At 43.6% G+C, this 18,280-nt stretch overlaps 1 protein-coding gene across 4 annotated transcripts in view; it reads left to right on the top strand.

Moving 5' to 3' along the window:
- lmbr1 (limb development membrane protein 1) overlaps positions 1-18,280 on the top strand; it is a 54,873-nt gene that overhangs the window by 5,181 nt on the left and 31,412 nt on the right. For 3 of the 4 annotated variants that reach the window (XM_029661540.2, XM_029661542.2, XM_029661543.2), the window contains exons 2-5: positions 4,333-4,405; positions 5,473-5,512; positions 6,860-6,999; positions 8,019-8,122. In XM_029661540.2, coding sequence (XP_029517400.1) covers positions 4,333-4,405; positions 5,473-5,512; positions 6,860-6,999; positions 8,019-8,122 — 357 coding nt within the window. The remainder of the gene's footprint in view (positions 1-4,332; positions 4,406-5,472; positions 5,513-6,859; positions 7,000-8,018; positions 8,123-18,280) is intronic. The other variant, XM_029661541.2, reaches the window with a different exon arrangement.

Raw genomic sequence — 18,280 nt, 5'->3', positions numbered from 1 at the left:
TCGTCTGTGGGCCTATTGGGGTGGTAGGCAAATTGGAGTGGGTCTAGGTTATCAGGTAGGGTGGAGGTGATATGATCCTTGACTAGTCTCTCAAAGCACTTCATTGTGACAGAAATGAGTGCAACGAGGCGATAGTCGTTTAGCTCAGTTACCTTCGCTTTCTTGGAACAGGAACAATGGTGGCCCTCTTGAAGCATGTGGGCACAGCAGACTGGGATAGGGATTGATTGTATATGTCCGTAAACACACCAGCCAGCTGGTCTGCGCATGTTCTGAGGATGCGGCTAGGGATACCATCTGGGCCAGCAGCCCTGCGAGGGTTAACACGTTTAAATGTTTTACTCATGTTGGCCACGGTGAAGGAGAGCCCACGGGTAGCACGGACTGTGTCAGTGGCACTGTATTGTCCTCAAAGCGAGCAAAAAGTTGTTTAATTTGTCTGGAAGCAAGACGTCGGTGTCTGCGACGGGGCTGGGTTTCTTTTTGTAATCTGTGATTGACTGTAGACCCTGCCACATACGTCTCGTGTTTTGAGCCTTTGAATTGCGACTCTACTTCGTCTCTATAGTGACGCTTAGCTTGCTTGATTGTCTTGCGAAGGGAGTAGCTACACTGTTTGTATTCGGTCTTGTTTCCAGTCACCTTGCCATGATTAAAACGGTGGTTCGCGCTTTGTTTTGTACGCATGCTGCCATCTCTGGAGCTGCGGCTTGGACTATACCATCTTCATCCTATGTAATGCTGTGAATCTGATTAGTTTTTTTCCCCCGTTCAGAGAACTTACCCGTTGAAGTTTCTTGCGTTATTTATATATTAAAGGGCTGTGAATGGTCAGGGACAAGGATTGTTAACCGTTAATCTGTAAACCACCAGTTTTTTGTTTGAAAATGTACAGTTGAAGTCGGAAGTTTACATACACTTAGGTTGGAGTCATTAAAATGGTTTTTCAACCCCTCCACACATTTCTTGTTAACCAACTATAGTTCTGGCAAGTCGTTTAGGACATCTACTTTGTGCATGACACAAGTCATTTTTACAACAATTGTTTACAGACAGATTATTTCACTTATAATTCACTATCACAATTCCAGTGGGTCAGAAGTTTACATACACTAAGTTGACTGTGCCTTTAAACAGCTTGTAAAATTCCAGAAAATGATGTCATGGCTTTAGAAGCTTCTGATAGGCTAATTGACATCATTTGAGTCATTTGGAGGAGTACCTGTGGATATATGTCAAGGCCTACCTTCAAACTCAGTGACTCTTTGCTTGATATCATGGGAAAATCAAAAGAAATCAAAGACCCAAGAAAACAATTGTAGACCTCCAAAAGTCTGATTCATCCTTGGGAACAATTTCCAAACGCCTGAAGGTACCACGTTCATATGTACAAACAATAGTACGCAAGTATGTACACCATGGGACCACGCAGCCGTCCTACCGCTCAGGAAGAAGACGCGTTCTGTCTCCTTGAGATGAACGTACTTTGTTGAGAAAAGTGCAAATCGATCCCAGAACAACAGCAAAGAACCTTGTGAAGATGCTGGAGGAAACCGGTACAAATGTATCTATATCCACAGTAAAACGAGTCATATCGACATAACCTGAAAGGAATGCAAGGAAGAAGCCAGTGCTCCAAAACTGCAATAAAAAAGCCAGACTACGGTTTGCAACTACACATGGGGACAAAGATTGTACTTTTTGGAGAAATGTCCTCTGGTCTGATGAAACAAAAAATAGAACTGTTTGGCCATAATGACCATCGTTATGTTTGGAGGAAAAGGGGGAGGCTTGCAAGCCGAAGAACACCATCCCAACCGTGAAGCACATCATGAGGAAGGAAAAGTTTGTGGATGTAGTGAGGCAACATCTCAAGTAGAGGTCGACCGATTATGATTTTTCAACGCCGATACCGATTATTGGAGGACCAAAAAAGCCGATACCGATTAATCGGCCGCTTTTGTTTTTGAGTGTATTTGTAATAATGACAATTACAACAATACTGAATGAACACTTATTTTAACTTAATATAATACATCAATAAATAATTTGGCCTCAAGTAAATAATGAAACATGTTCAATTTGGTTTAAATAATGCAAAAAAAAGTGTTGGAGAAGAAAGTAAAAGTGCAATATGTGTTATGTAAGCAAGCTAACGTTTCAGTTCCTTGCTCAGAACATGAGAACATATGAAATCTGGTGGTTCCTTTTAACATGAGTCTTCAATATTCCCAGGTAAGAAGTTTTAGGTTGTAGGAATTATAGGACTATTTCCCTCTATACCATTTGTATTTCATTAACCTTTGACTATTGAATGTTCTTTTAGACACTTTAGTATTGCCAGTGTAACAGTATAGCTTCCGCCCCTCTAGTTAGCATGCGCTAACTAGCTAGCCATTTCACTTCGGTTACACCAGCCTCATCTCGGGAGTTGGTAGGCTTGAAGTCATAAACAGTGCCATGCTTGACGCACAACAAAGAGCTGCTGGCAAAACGCACGAAAGTGCTGTTTGAATGATTGTTTACGCGCCTGCTTCTACCTACCACCACTCAGTCAGATACTTTTATGCTCAGCCAGATTATATGCAACGCAGGACACGCTAGATAATATCTAGTAATATCATCAACCATCATCAACTAGTGATTATGATTGATTGTTTTTTTATAAGATAAGTTTAATGCTAGCTAGCAACTTACCTTGGCTTACTGCATTTGCGTAATAGGCAGTGGAGTGCCACGAGAGAGGCAGGTCGTTATTGCCCTGGACCAGTTAACTGTAAGGCTGCAAGATTGGATCCCCTGAGCTGACAAGGTGAAAATCTGTCGTTCTGCCCCTGAACAAGGCAGTTAACCCACCGTTCCTAGGCCATCATTGAAAATAAGAATGTGTTCATAACTGACTTGCCTAGTTAAATAAAGGTATAAAAAAAAATATATATATATATATTAAAATGCAAATCAATGTGTTTTTCTGGATTTTTTCCCCTTTTTTTTCTGTCTCTAACTGTTCAAATAAACCTACCATTAAAATGATAGACTGGTCATTTCTTTGTCAGTGGGGAAACATACAAATCAGCAGGGGATCAAATACTTTATTCCCTCACTGTATATATTATCACTATATTTTTTTGAGCTATTCTTTGTTTATGCGTACTTTAGCCAGGTTGAATGTGTCTTGTCTGCCTGCACTCTTGCTGACTCTTGTCGTCTCGTGTTTGTAATGTGGAGATGGTGCTGCTGCTGCTCTGCAAAGGAGGATGATTCTAACGTTAGGCCTAGTTGCTGTCTGTCCCACTGTCCGAAGGGGAATGTGGGATATTTCTGTCAATGCTGGGTCTCTGAGGACCAGGGTTTGGGAATGGCACTCTGAAAATTTCATTCAGTCGTTGTTAGAACGCCTAATTCCAGATCATGCTGCATGTCGACTAATTAATGAATTAGCCTAGTTTGTGGCGTTCGTTCAAATTGGAAATGTTGGCCTATCTCTTGTCAAACTATGATGACTTATGGTTTAACCCAGTCTTAGGGCCTTTTTACATGAACAGTATATGTGAAGTAAGATCTGCCTTTGACATCAAATGCAACTATTCTGTTTACACAATTTGCGTTGGATGTGGTGTGGCCTGTAACCTGATTCATGAAGACTCTCAGACTAGGAGCGCTGACCTAGGATCAGTTTCAACTTTTGGATCATCATGAATAAGATCACAAGGGACCTGATCCGACATCGGCGCTCCTACTCTGAGACGTAGACTGGGCATGTATTCATTAAACAAGACAAGGTGCTGTTGAATAATGGGCAGCATCAGTGTCGGCACCCTCCCACCCAGCCTATTCGTTCCCTGTATGAGTGAATTACCTAGACTTGAGAGAGGCCTTTCCGGGGGGGGGGGTGTCTTTCTGTAACCTGATCAAGGCTACATGCATGACTGGTATTCATCCAGGGAACGATCCCAATTTCTGTCAATCATAGCTGTCCTAAGGAACTCACTCCATGTATACGGTACATGATGCCAATGATGCATATCCTAGCACACTAGCTGTCATAGACCACGTGTCGCCTGTTTATTATTTTAGTATAGTAAATGTAGTAGTACCATATCAGGTTCCCGAAATGGAGCTCCATGGGCCCTGGTCAAAAGTAGTGCACTCAGTAGGGAATAGGGAGCCATTTGGGATGGCGCCCATGTTTGTAGGGGAGGCTAATAAAGTGTGTCAAGTTGTGCTACGCGTTCACGTCAGCGCCATGCCGGACATTGTAAACCTTGATCATGTATGTACACTAGGGCAGTTTTCTAAGTGTTCATAATTGTTTTTTGTTTGTCTTTTTAGATTTGTTTCCTACTGTTTGCGGTACTCTACATTGTGTCGTATTGCATCATCACCAGGTACAAGAGGAAAACAGGTTAGTGGTCATGTTCTGTTTTTATGGTGAATATTGTACTTAAAATAGCAAAATATGCGGTGGTAGTAGCAACTTCACATCTATCAATAAAAAAAATCTATGTAGTACTCGCACACCTAATACTTGCACACACAGTCCCATTTGTTTCCACAGCAAATATTGCAAAGCTCTGTCTTTTGTTCATGCTGTGTTTGCACATAGACCCTCACATGTGTAAAGACTGTATATGACTATGTAACGTACATTAGACACCCCTCATGGTAAATGAGTGACGAGGAGCTGACCTGTGTCTGACTGACAGAAAGACATATCCCCAACCCAGCATATTATACTATGAGACTTGTACCTGGTGAAAATGCATGTACATCTGATGCATTTCCAGTAGTGGACAGCAAATGCAATCACCCTTTTGATATTCATTCGGAGGGAAGCAATTCTCTCAAGATGAACGTATATGGCTTTCCATATTATGTTCCATACGATGCAAATTATGACCCCACATCCACATTGAAGTGTGTTGATATTATAGACAGTCCATAATCATGTGTAAAAAGGGTCCTATAGCCAGCCTAACTGCAAGTTGGACAATATGTAGAATCAAAGAAGAATCACTCTAACGAGGCGTCGTGAAGTCTGTTCTACACTCGTTGTTCTTGGACAAATGTGGGATGCCTAGGTCGCCCTGGTTTCTCGAAGCTCCTTTAAAAGTAGACCACGTCAAAGATCCTCTGGGGATTGTTGTGCCCACAAAAGCGAGGTTGTTCTTTTCTCTGCACCCAGTACAGTAGCTAAACTATCCAAAATGGCACCCTACTCCCTTACAGGCCCTGTGGACACTGGTCAAAAGTAGTGTACTATATAGAGAATATTAAGCCGTTTGGTACTGGTCCGTAGACTAGGACTGTAGGAAAAAGGGACTCCCTAAGTTTCACTGATGCATTAATTGTCGTACCATCTGGGATTTGAACCAGGCAACATGGGGTTTGTAGTCCCAAGAGGCCCATTGGCTGTCTCTGTAAGGTTCACTTGCTGTACCTGCTGTGACTAAGTGGTTTCCCCTCCCTCAGATGACCAGGAGGATGAAGATGCTGTCGTCAACAGAATATCGTGAGTGGAACTACTTTCAATAAAGCGGTTGAGCAATAGCTTTACTTTTAGTATCTCAGTGTTTCCTGAACCGATCCCCGTGACCCTCATCCATTCCACATATTTGATTTCCAAGTAGCGCCTGATTCAACGAGCCAACCAATCAGCAAGTCCTGTTTTGATGAATCAGGTGTGCTAATGTTGGAATAGATCAGATATGTGGAACGGCTGAGGGTCAGGCAGTCAGGTTTTGGAGAAACAACAGCGTAGCCTGTCTCTGTTTGAATGGCTGATGTGACTTGTCACTCACGTTGCATCACCACTGCACGCAACTCTGGTAATAAAGCAATAACAATGGCCTTTACGTGGCCATATGTTTGCGGCCCCCTTTGTCATTTGTCCTCTCTGGTCCAGCTGACGGTGATATTGCAAGGGGAAACGGCTGAGCCAAGTAAATGGTTCAACATTTTAAATGAATTAGGTTCTCAAGCCATATATCAAAGCGGCGACCTTGTCCGCTTCCCGCGGAGAACCAGAGCAGATGGTGTGGTGTCGTCCTCTGGGCAGCAGAATCTGGCAACCTCCACGTGTAGGCTGCAGCCAAGGCCCCTGCTCGGCTGGGATGCCAGGTTGTCGGGGTGGAGAGGGTCATATTGACATTTAGCTCATAGATACTGAAGTGGCCATCCGCACCACTAGTATTTAAGTTAAGTTGTCGACTGTGATGCGTCCCAAATTGATCCCTATGTAGTGCTGTGCACTACATTTGACCAGGGTTTATAGGGCTCTGGTCAAAAGTAGTGCACTATATAGGGTATAGGGGGCCATTTGGGAGGCTACCTGGGACACTCAACAACTTCATTCCCTTATTGTTAATCCCTGTCACACTGTATACACCGGCAGAGTCGCTATTAATGCGACGTGTAATCTAACACTAATCCTTAAATGACAGTTGGCCTGCCTACAGTTATACTTGAGTAATACAATTTTGTCAAATGATTCATAGCCCGCTGCATGAATGTCGCCATTGTATGTATTTGAATGCTGATGTGCAGAGCTGTGACACTGACATTTTTATATGAATAAATACTACGATACATGTCATTTAACAATTCCTTAAACCTAGAATTCTTAATTACAAACAAGTTTTATAGTTTTAACCATGTTTTGAGGCTGTACAGTGTTTGTTTACAAACATTGGTGTAAAACTAACAACTCATTAGTTATATTTTTCAAGAATCAATGGGCATATATGAAAATTGCTAAAGCAAGTAAAGATTCTATTTTTAACAAAACTGATACCACAGCAAACTAGACTTTCTTACTAATTCCTCTCATTCACTGTGTGTGTGTGGCTCCTCCCCACAGACTGTACATGTGCACCTTCACCCTGGCCATGTCGGGTGGGGCTGTTCTCCTCCTGCCTTTCTCAATCATCAGCAATGAGATCCTGCTCTCCTTCCCCAGAAACTACTACATTCAGTGGCTCAATGGCTCCCTCATCCATGGTCAGTACTGTCTCACATAGCATTCTACTATTTTGCTTGATTCCCAAATGGCACCCAATATAGTACACTACTTTTGACCCGGACCCATAGGGTTCTGGTCAAAAATATTGCACGGTGTAGGGAATAGGGTGCCATTTAGGACAGAGATTCAATGTGGATTGACTTCCTTGTTTTGAGTGCTTTTTGCTCACTTAACCACATGTAACATAACAGAATCACTCCTTTTATACATCGTGTCACAAAGATCTGTTTCCCACAGAAACTGGTGGGTTTGTGTCCTAAATGACACCCTATTCCCTGTTAAGTGCACTACATTTGACCAGAGCCCTATGGACCCTCACCAAAAGAAGTGCACTTCAAAGGGAATAGGGTGCCATTTTGGGCAGAACCTGGTGGTCTATCAGAGAAAATTACATTTGTCAAGACTTGATTTATATTTGTGCATGACTGCAAAGCTTGCCTAAAACATGACCCCAATGGCAATAGTCACCAACCACAGTCCCGGTGGCCTGCAGGGTGCCACATTCTACATACCTGACTCAAGTCATTAACATATCATTAGCTGAAACAGGTGTGATTAGTTCTTTCCTAGAACAAAGGTCTGCACACCCATACATCTACAAGATCAGGGTAGTAAAAAAATCTTGCTTTCCAGCCACAAGGGGTCATCAGAGTCCACGGTTTAGCAGATGACTGCAGGAATGGATTGTGTCCAGTGGACGCAGCAGTGCTTTCTATCTATCCAAAGCAACTCTTTCTCATGACTCAAGAGATGTGTCCCAAATGGCGCCCTATTCCCTGTGTATTGCACTCCATAGTGCACAACTTTTGACCAGAGCCTTATTGGCCCTGGTCAAAAGTATTGCACTGTGGAGAATAGGGTGCCATTTAGTATGCAGCTGAGGTCTGAGGAGGAGGTGTTTTATTGTAAGTTGTGATTTCTGTCATGTTGTATTTGGCTTGGTGACATTCTTGAAAGACTGATTGATTGTTAAGTAGATAAAATGTTGCCCATACAGGCCTGTGGAATCTGGTGTCGCTCTTCTCCAATCTCTGCCTCTTCGTCCTGATGCCCTTTGCCTATTTCTTTCTGGAGTCCGAGGGATTTGCTGGATCAAAAAAGGTACAAAATGCACGGTTGCTAACAACCTGCTAAAAATCTGTGTATTTTGGTTTTAACATGCTCTTGTAGTATTGATGAACTCTTGATCTTTTGTGATTTGATTTCTCCGTTGTCACACAACTGTTTGAATATTTCCGCTGTGCCTTATCAAAACAGCACCGTTTTCATCGGTCATTAATCCTTTTGATTATGACCAATGGCTGTTGAGTTGACTGGCTTAAGCAGAGCAGGTTTCAGAGTAGATCATTCTGTTTGCCTGCCTTTCATTGTTTAAGAATCTCTATCTATTCCTGTTTACATTCTGTCTGTCTCTGTCTGATTTGAGAGGATGTCTAGTGGCAGCAGCAGGTGCCTGGTCATTACTCTTTCTCTGACTCTCATCAGTTGACCGTAAAACTGCGGCCGCGAAAACCTCATTAACCATGAAACGGCGACAATCTGGTCTTCGGCGACCGCCACATCCTGACAAGCCGTTCCAATAAGCCAGACGCTGCAAACAGTTCAACACCACGACATCGGCCCCGTGATTTAGGGCCTGATTCGGCCTCCCTCCTCCACCCTAAAATAAAACTTCAAAAGGACAGCCTAATTATCGAGTTGTAAGGCTCCGCGAACTTCCTCGTTTGAATTAATTATCCCGAAGAAAAAAAAGTCAGAGGCCCGTGTTCTGCGAGTCCATAAAGACGGAACAACATGACAGCACAATAGAGCCCAAATAGAGAGGGGGGAGATTTACTTTTAAATGTACCTCTATTCTATGTCACAGTTTGAAACCCCTCTGGTTTATGTCCCTCCTGGCAAACTTACATAAAAATTTGTCTCTTACTGTAGTTTACGGCCCCGTTTGTTTGGGGCCCGGCTGCTAATTTGTTTCGGTTGGATTTCTTGTAATAAAGTCCACGATGGCTAGGAAGTGGAACACACCAGCCTCTGCCACTTTATGGTTTTGTACTCTTTCATTTTGAACTTCTATGACTGTTTCTTGCTACTGATCGTCCATACGTTTTCTGAGAGGAAGCACTGCTTAATGTTGGCTACACATCCAGGTATATTGTGTGTGTGTGAACAGAGAAAAGGGCTGGGACCCAACTGCTCTCATTTGGCCAAATAAAGCACCCCGTTGAGTCACTCAACAAACCGACCACAGGATGACATGAAAGGCGTATTTCCGTTTTTATAATGTGATATTAGCCCTCTCCCGATAAGAGTATTAGAGACTGAGTATTACATCTCAGGGGTTTATGTGGCCATAATGGGACGCCACTGAAAAAAGTCCCTTTGACTGCGGAAATGAAGTGAACGATGAATTGAACTGGTAACGGTTTAAGTCAGGCTTTTCAAGTGGCTTTGTTTTAGTTTTGATGAGGGCACTAAAGTTCTCGAGTTGAATCGAGATTGAAATCTCTGCTTTTTTATTTATTTTTATTAGCTCACTCTTCAAAGGTTCTGCTGCCCGGGTGATTTACCAGTCTTTCAAATTGTCTAAATTGTGGATGAATCGGATTGACTTACCGTCAAAATGTGGGTATGAACTAACTTTATTCACCAACATGAAATACCCAATACTAACCATATTACCTCTCGTACTGACTCAAATTTTACCCGCAATTATTAATTACTAATGGTTGCAAAATGCTTTTTAAATTCATTGCAGAGAAGTGGCAGATTTTTAAATGTCATCTTATAGTTGAGCGTTTTGGCTCAAGAAACCCATTTACGCTGCAGCCCGTGTGCCAACCCGGTATCACCTCACGCTTATAAAGAGATATTAGACCAGCTCTATTTTGTGATGAAGGGCCAGATCATTTAGACTTTAAATCAAACCGTCCCGTTCCATCCCCTTCACATTTTGGCTATGATTCCCGCATATTAAGTATTTTTTGTTGTTGTTGTTGAAGATATTAACAACATTATCTTTTGGTCAATGATCCCTCTGTCATGGAGGGAAAAGGGACTGTTGTGTATGTGCACCAGGGGTTGGAACCGACTGTCTTTTCCCCAATCGTTTCATCCGCCGGTGATTCTCAAGCAAATAACTGTCTCACGACCGTTAATTAACATAAACACATTTAGCATCTCCTTGCTCCTACACCTACAAGCCACTGATGCAGACCTTTTGGAACATCTACATTTATCATTTTAAAAAGTCAAATAAATCCATGTTAATATAGCCTACACCTTCACAATAAATCTGTTTTTATTTTAGACTGGTCTAAAGAAGCATGATATGAAGAAAATGTAGTCTATTTCAGAAGAACGGAATAGCATACTCTTGAGTTGTCCTTATGTTAGGTCCTGATCTGGCTATGCCATATGACTGTGGGTTACACTAGTTAATTTAGCAGACAAGATTTGCTTGGAATTCCGTGGCATTATTTTATAGTATGAAGAATTACAATTGAACACAGCTGAATAAAATATAAATATTTTCTCCAAACGATTTGAGGGAGTGCGCACATGCGGCTATTCTGTGTTGAGCGTGCTCCTAAGCGCCTCTCACTCACACGGTTCTCCCATCACGTGAGCAGGTCTTTCTCACAGGCTGCAAGTGAAGACCGACACATCGGGGACGCGACTGGACGCGTCCTTATCCAATTTCGAGGTGCATATTGAAGATCTTGGAAGAACTGTCCACATTTACTTTTTGTCAGAACAGAACATTTAGCTTATAATGTTGATGATAAACCTTTAGGCCATTTCTTCACAATTATAAACGCAGCAATGTACACACAGCAGTAGGCTATAAGCGTAAATGTTCCATTAGCGGGAAAACACCATTTATCAAAAGTGACCGCAAATGTGATTATGCATGTAATGCTTTTATTATGAAGGTGCATTTTTATGGTGAACATTTTCTTCCCCAAACTTGAAACTCTCACACTGTTTATGTATGCCAGTTAGGCTCTAAACCCCTTGTAAAGTGGCTTAATGTGCTTAATTTTTCAAAGATATTTGGCCACTTTAGTTATCTAATCAAAACATATAGGCCTATGGGCTAGGCTACATGATGTGTGCGGCTATGATTAGAAACCATGCTGGGCCCAAAGGCCTATATGTTTTTGGTAAGGTTTGCATCACTACTAAATATATAATTTACAAGTGATAGGCTAATATTGTCACCCGTCGGACTATTCTTGATTGAGTCTTGTCTTTACATATACTAAATAATATGTGTGAAATTTGTTTTGATTTAGAATGGACCATTTTCATGCACCTGTCTTGAAGCAGGAGAAACCGGGAAAAATACATGTCATCTATGGGCTTAAATAGCGAATGGAGGATGCTTTTCCCGTGGTTCATTTTCATGCCAGCCAGGTTGGCTATATTCCTGTTGTAAAGATAAACAATGTGCTTAAAATTAGGAAAGTTGAGAAATAAATATAGTAGGCCTAGCCTATAGAAAGCTGATGGGATCCTCCTGTTTTTAGTAGAGGCCATCACTCTGTTTTCTCACGCAATTGCATAGCCTATAGAAATGTTGTGCAACATGAGCTCATGGGCTCTCATTAAGTGTTTGATTCGTTTGCATTGGTGTCAGAGTGCTTAGAAGGACAATAGAGTGCTGAGTACCACGTTTGGTAGGCTACTAATTACCATCAGCAGCATCAAAGCTTGGAGAAGTCTACTTACCGTGACTAAACGGTCACATGGAATTTGACTGCCTTCATGACTAGTGACCTCCGGTGTGGCGGTAATACGGTCACCGCAACAGTCCTAAACAGAACCATTTTAATTTTTAAAAATTGTTTCGTTACACTATTCCGCAAAATAAAGTCCTGAACCGATTCATAACCCAACAAAGTACAGGTTTATCGTTACTTTGTTCTTTGGAGGAGGTTTAGCTAGTAGCGCAGCGTTATCTGAATTAGGACCACCGAATTTTTCCTACGTAGGAGAGGCTTATATGGTCATGTATAGAAGAAATCCAGCCTTTGTCAAGTTTATTTTTTGTTAACTCTAACCCTTTTCCTAACCTTAACAAAATGTACCTTAATTCTCCTAACCTTTTGCCAAAGTTCTTCTAAACCTGCTACAAAAAGTAAATTCATTCAAATCGGTGATCCCTTTTAGCAATGACCGGCTTTGAATGTCTTTGAACTTCCGAGAGTCGGCTTAACGTTGGACCAGAGCTAGCTAGCTAACATGCTTGAGTGTGCGCAGAGTGGCACCACAATTAAAAACGTCTTACCTTTTTGTACTTAATTAACCCAATGTGAAACGTGAGAACTATAGCATCTGAAAAATCTCTCCCTAAAAATGTCTGAATAACGCTTGTAATATCAGTCGGTTGCACGCTCACAAACACTGGCAAATGTTTTCAGCTGGCATGCAGACACTGGAATACGTTTCTGAGTGACAGAGTGAGGGCTTTGCATAGGCGTATTGTAAAATAACGTTATTAACTGCTTCCCATGCTTTTAAAATAACGGTTCTGTTCTGGAACAGTGTAGATCACTTTCGTTCCCGGTTCGGATTCTGTTCCTCGAAAAACGTAATTGTTCGGTTCTGTTCCCTGAACCGGTTACAAGCCCTAGTATGCACCACCAGTAGATAGCGTTGTTATGATGGTCGGTCAATATTTGTATGATGGATCACGCCGACTTAGGTTAACGTTCAAAATTAGTGCACTATATAGTAGGGCTGTGACGATGCTGGTATATTCCCGGCCCAACTATATAGGGCATAGGGTTCCATTTGGGACAGAGACTTAGTCTGACTGAGAAATTGTCCCAGCTATGGGCCAGCAGTTTTCATCTGTTGCTTAAAGAAGCTCCTCATCAATCTACAGGCCTAGGCTAAAGCCTGTGATTTTTTAAAAAAGTGTGTTTTATTGCGGAGGCAAACCGCCTTGTGCTAGTTACTAAGATACTCTTCTTTGTTGGTGCTCCATAATGGAGCCTGGATATTTATTTCAAATCTCCCTGCACATGTAGACATTTTTCCCAGGCCTTCGCTCTGGCAAGTGATGTTTACGTACCTTCCTTTTAAGGTCAGAATGTCTTGCGAAAAGCCCCTCCTTTACAATGTCCGTCGCCATGGCAACACCTTGGCTTGAGCAGAGCATTTGAAAAGTGCACTGTTCAGGATTTTCTTCTTCTTCTCCTCTCTGTCTTTCAAACAAAATGATCAGCTCCCAGAGAGGGACTGCGTTTGAATTGTTGGATGAAATTGTCTGTTTATTTTCTAGCTAGCTGATGGTAGTGTTTTGGGGTATTACACATATTTCTGTCTAAAATTATAGTGCTTGACATACAAGCCTGAGATTCACATCAAATGTTATTTGTTTACTTGGATCACAAGAAAAAGTCTTCATTGGTTTGATCCCGGGTTTTGTCAAGGGGGAGAAAAAGTTGTATTCACGATTTAAGGATGATTTTCAGTTATGTTATTGAGGTTGCTTGTTGGCAGGCCTTCTCTATTGAGCCACTCTGTGCTCGTCGATATAAACGTCCTCTTGTCTTGACAAAACCCAGGTGACAGTCATTTATTCTTTGGAGACTTATCAGCCTGACACCTCTTGGTACTGACAAGAAGATGGAGTCACTGTAGGGGGAAAACGAACGATGGAGCTACAACGGGAAGCAAACGGTTTCCCCATGCGCCTACTGCCGTGTCTTTAGAAGTTTTAGTTTGCGACGGCTTTACAGGGGGAGGCTCTCCAGTCCAGCGGCTCCCTCTCTGTTTTCTGTCTCTGACACGGCCAGAGCTGAAGGCCGGGGCTGAAGGGTACACTAATAAGGGCCCTTGGCATCTGGCGCGGCAGAGGTAGAGAAGTGGACTGGCTGGGAGTGGTGGGATGGGTTTCGGCTCCCTCCCTCCATCCCACACGGTCCTGTCAGGAAGAGGAGTGATGGGCAGTGGGATGATCTCTGCCGCTGTGCTGACCCGCTGCAGATTAATGGGTGGGCTGGAAGCTCCTCTCTTATCAGTAGCTCTCTGTGGCTCTCCGCATTTCCTATGCATCCTCTTCTTTATTCTATCCTTGTGAGATTTACTGTAGTCCCTCTCCTCTTTCCTTATTCTCCTGTCCCCCTCGCTCTGTCTCTCTGCAGCGTGGCCCCGCCCTTTCTTTTCTGTTTTCTCCCTCACTCTCCGTTTTATCCCTCTCTCTGTACCATCTCCTATCCCTTCTCTCTTTCCTTTCTCTCTCTCTCGCTGTCTCTCTGTCTGTATTTCGCTCTCTCTCTTCTCTCTGCCTTTCTCTGCCCTGGGGAAGTGGAGGGAATAGCACACCATGGCACAATGACATTCAGCTCCCAGAGAACTGGCTCTCTATTTGATGAAACACCGTGTGTCTGCATCCCGAATGGCACCCTGTTCCCTATATAGTGGATTGCTTTTGACCTGACCCCCAAAGTAGTGCACTCAATAGGGAAATAGGCTGCCATTTGGGACACAGGCACTGCCTAGCTATGCTTCTCCAAGGACATGTTACAGGGATGCATGTAGCCATTGTGCTGTACGTTGCAGTACCCAGATATGTCATTTCTGATCCTACGGAGTAAAAGGATGTTCCGTTTTGGTATTAAGGCATCCAGTGATTCTCTGTAGATGTCTTCACGGGTCCAAAAAGTTGGATCCAACCAAGACTGGACCCCTCGATTTCCTTTACAAACCCGAACGGACCCGATAACAACTTGATTTATTTGTTGTCAGCTAAGTTATTCAGGTTAATGTGTAGTTGGCTAGGCTTAATATAAGTCAACAACTTCCCCTTATTAACCTAAAAGCAATAGGCTTTATGCAGAGCTGTCTAGTCCACTCCGGTATATCAGCTGTAGTTGCATAGATCCGAGGCCCCGTTTGCACTCGGACCTGTTTCGGAGTTCGGGCCGGGTCTCAGGTTTTTCGAGTTGCGGTGGACCCGTGAAGACCTCTGATTCAGTATCCCCTGGGTTGCTGGTGGTTTGGGATGGTTCTGGGTGAGCATACACACACACAGTGCAGTGTCTCACACGCATTTCTTCGAAGTCTCTGATTCCCTGGTATTCCAGTGGAGCTGCACTAGGCAGAGCAGGCAGCTATCCCCATGCTCGGCGGTGTGAGGATCGAGGGGGGGATGCTGAATATTTCAGAGCTGCTATATATAGAGGTGGTGTACACATTTTAGAATGGCAAGAATAGAAACTCTCGGCTCTGGATGGCGCTGGGCTCTGGGTGGCTCTGGATGGCGCTGGGCTCTGGATGGCGCTGGGCTCTGGGTGGCTCTGGATGGCGATGGGCTCTGGATGGCGCAGATCCTTTTCCATGTTTCTCCCTTTTTCCCGGGAGACAGTCGCTGCGACGTGATCAGTGGGGATTTGATTTGCCTGTTTTGTTAACGAGCGTTGTCTACGTTTCCCACGTTTCGATGATTGTGGCAACTGTCTGCATTGCTTACAATCGGCATGAAAAAATACATCTATTTAAGAATAAAATCGACGCTTATTTATGAAAGAGAAACAAGGACAATGCAGAGTATAAGTAATGCAATATGCCATATGTTAAGTGATTAATTCAAGGGCTTACAATTTAGACCCTCTGTTTCCAAACACTTCCAAACACTTTTTTCTGACACTCCACTTGGCCCTCCAATACACCCGAAACCAGGAATAACATTTGGGGAAGTGACAGGCATTGCCTTTGCCCTAAATGATCTGAATTGGTAATGATTTTAGGCTTATAAATGATTGAGAGGCCCGGACTAGAGGAGATACACCTTCATCATGGCATGGGCTGCTGGTTAAGGTGGACCGAGGCACCTGAGTGGAGCCGCTCCTGCAGCAGGCCCGTGCACGGTCCTATCTGTCCCAAGGCCTCCTTAAGAGAGCGCGTGTGGGACGTGACAGAAGTCTCTGAAAGCATTCCTCTCTCACCTCTGGGGACGAGATGCTCGCAGACGTTCTTCTCTCTCTCCTCCTCCTCCCCCGTCTATCTATATCTCTCCCTCCCCTTCTTTCTCTCTCATCTCCTCTTCTCCGGCGTTGAGATCTCCTCACTGGCCAGTTCAGGTCTGATGTGAGCTGCTAGACTGCAGTCAGCATCACAGTAGTTATGTAGCCTATGTCCAGTAGGAAGAACTGAGCACATGGGAGGGTAGGGGTTTCACTAGGGGTTTCACTAGGGGTTTCACTAGGGGTTTCAGTGAGCAGGTCAGATGAAGGGCCTGTCATTATACCATTTTAGACCTTTCCATATCTTGAACATGAGACGCTAGTCTCGATAGGTTTTAATAACGGCTACCGGGGGAATTATTTTGTGTCTAAAATGGCACCCTATTCACTATGTAGTGTACTACTTAATAAAAATAAAATTAACCAGGGCCCGGGTGGTTAAATGGAGAATAGGGTGTAATTTGAGACTCGGGGCGGCCTGCTGTACCTGCGAAGTTGCGGCTGTATCAGACGTGGCCACACTGGGGCGCTCTAGACTCGACACCCACGGCCGTGCTAGAAAATTCTACACCTGTCCCTTCCATTGAGCCTTCATGATGCTGTGAGGTAGAGAGAATGCGAAGTCTAGGGTGTGTCCCAAACGGCACCCTATTCCCTATATGGTGCACTGCATTTGACCAGGGCTTCGAAAGTAGTGCACTATATAGGGAACAGGGTGCCATTTGGGATGCGGATGTAGATTTTACAGCTGTGTAGATGAGACCCGTTTGCTGAACGTGATTTGATTATCAGAATGGTTGGGAAGACAGTGGTACTAGTGGCGATGGTCATAGGTAACCTTAGAGTTCAGACAGGGGATCAACAACTGTTAAGTGACATGAAAGGACTCCTTCAAACAGAGGATCACTGCACTATGTATAGTACCTGATCATAAATACGCCACACATCAGTTAGCACATCATCAGCTACCTAGTAACAAATTGATTAGATGCCCAATTTGAGGCTATCCGCAAGCCATGTGTAAGTCATTCTTTGCAGCCCATTCCTGTAAGTGCCAGACGGTATCTCCTCTACACTGTTGTAGGCAGAGGATGTGTCCCAAATGGCACCCTACCCCTTTACAGTACACTCGTTTTGACCAGAGCCATATGGGCCTTGGTCAAAAGTAGTGCGAAATACAGGAAATAGGGACACAGACAGAGCCTGTCCACCTCCACCGGTGGGGGGGGGGGGGGGGGGGGGTTCTCTGTTTGAACAGGTAGAGAGGACTTTATTAACCACTCAGCGGTCTGTGACCCGGAAAACCCAAATTACCCCAACTCCTGTCTGCGTTGGGCCGCCGGGCAATGGGCGCGTTAAGAGCCCCCCTAATCACCCCCAGATGTAACGGGAGGCCTGCTCTTAATCTGCAGACAGTAGTGAGGCTTCACTTCAGCTCGTTTTTATGCTTTAACCTCCAGTCTGCTCCGAGCCCCGGCTGGGAGTCTGGTTAGACCCTTTTTATAGGCCCAATATACTGTTAGAAAAGGTGCTTTAACGTGGACTTCACCGGGATCAGTTAAGTAAGTGTGGGGCTGCAATCTGGAACTTGGCTGCGTTGCAAAACAGCACCCTATTCCCTACACGGTGCACTACTTTTGACCAGACCCCTATGAGGTCTGGTTAAAAGTAGCGTACTACATAGGAAATAGGCTGCCGTTTGGGACGCAGCATGAATGTAAAACGATGCCGTTTTTTAATATGAGAGCGCAAGATTATTGCGGGTGATTTTATAGAGAAGGTATAAATGCTTCACAGTGTATGTGATGTAAACAGAGAGGTCTACTTTCTTGGGGATCGGAATATTGACTGGTTTTCATCAATCTGTCCACTCAAGAGGAAGCTTCTCACTGTAACCAGTGCCTGTAATCTGGTTCAGGTTATTAATCAACCTACCAGGGTGTTAACAAACATTACAGGAAATAGATCATCCACATGTATCGATCACATTTTTAATAATACTGTAGAACTTTGTTCTGAAGCTGTATCCATACCCATTGGTTGCAGTGATCACAATATAGTGGCTATGTCCAGGAAAGCCACAATAAAAAAAAATTAAAAACGTGCTTAAAATAGTGTAGAAGGGATCATACTAAAGATTTTGCTGTGACTCTTATGTGGATGATGCTAAAAATATTTTTGGGTCTGATTGTGATTAATAAGGAGCATCCAGACGCTGCACTTTATGAATTTGCTCCTTCCAGTTATTGATAAACATGCACCTGTTTAGAAACGGACTGTTAGA

The sequence above is a fragment of the Oncorhynchus nerka genome, linkage group LG6 (genome assembly GCF_034236695.1).
Source record: "Oncorhynchus nerka isolate Pitt River linkage group LG6, Oner_Uvic_2.0, whole genome shotgun sequence".
NCBI lineage: Eukaryota > Metazoa > Chordata > Actinopteri > Salmoniformes > Salmonidae > Oncorhynchus > Oncorhynchus nerka.
The sequence above is the reverse complement of the archived record's forward strand: the minus strand, read 5'-3'. Positions and strand labels throughout refer to the sequence as shown.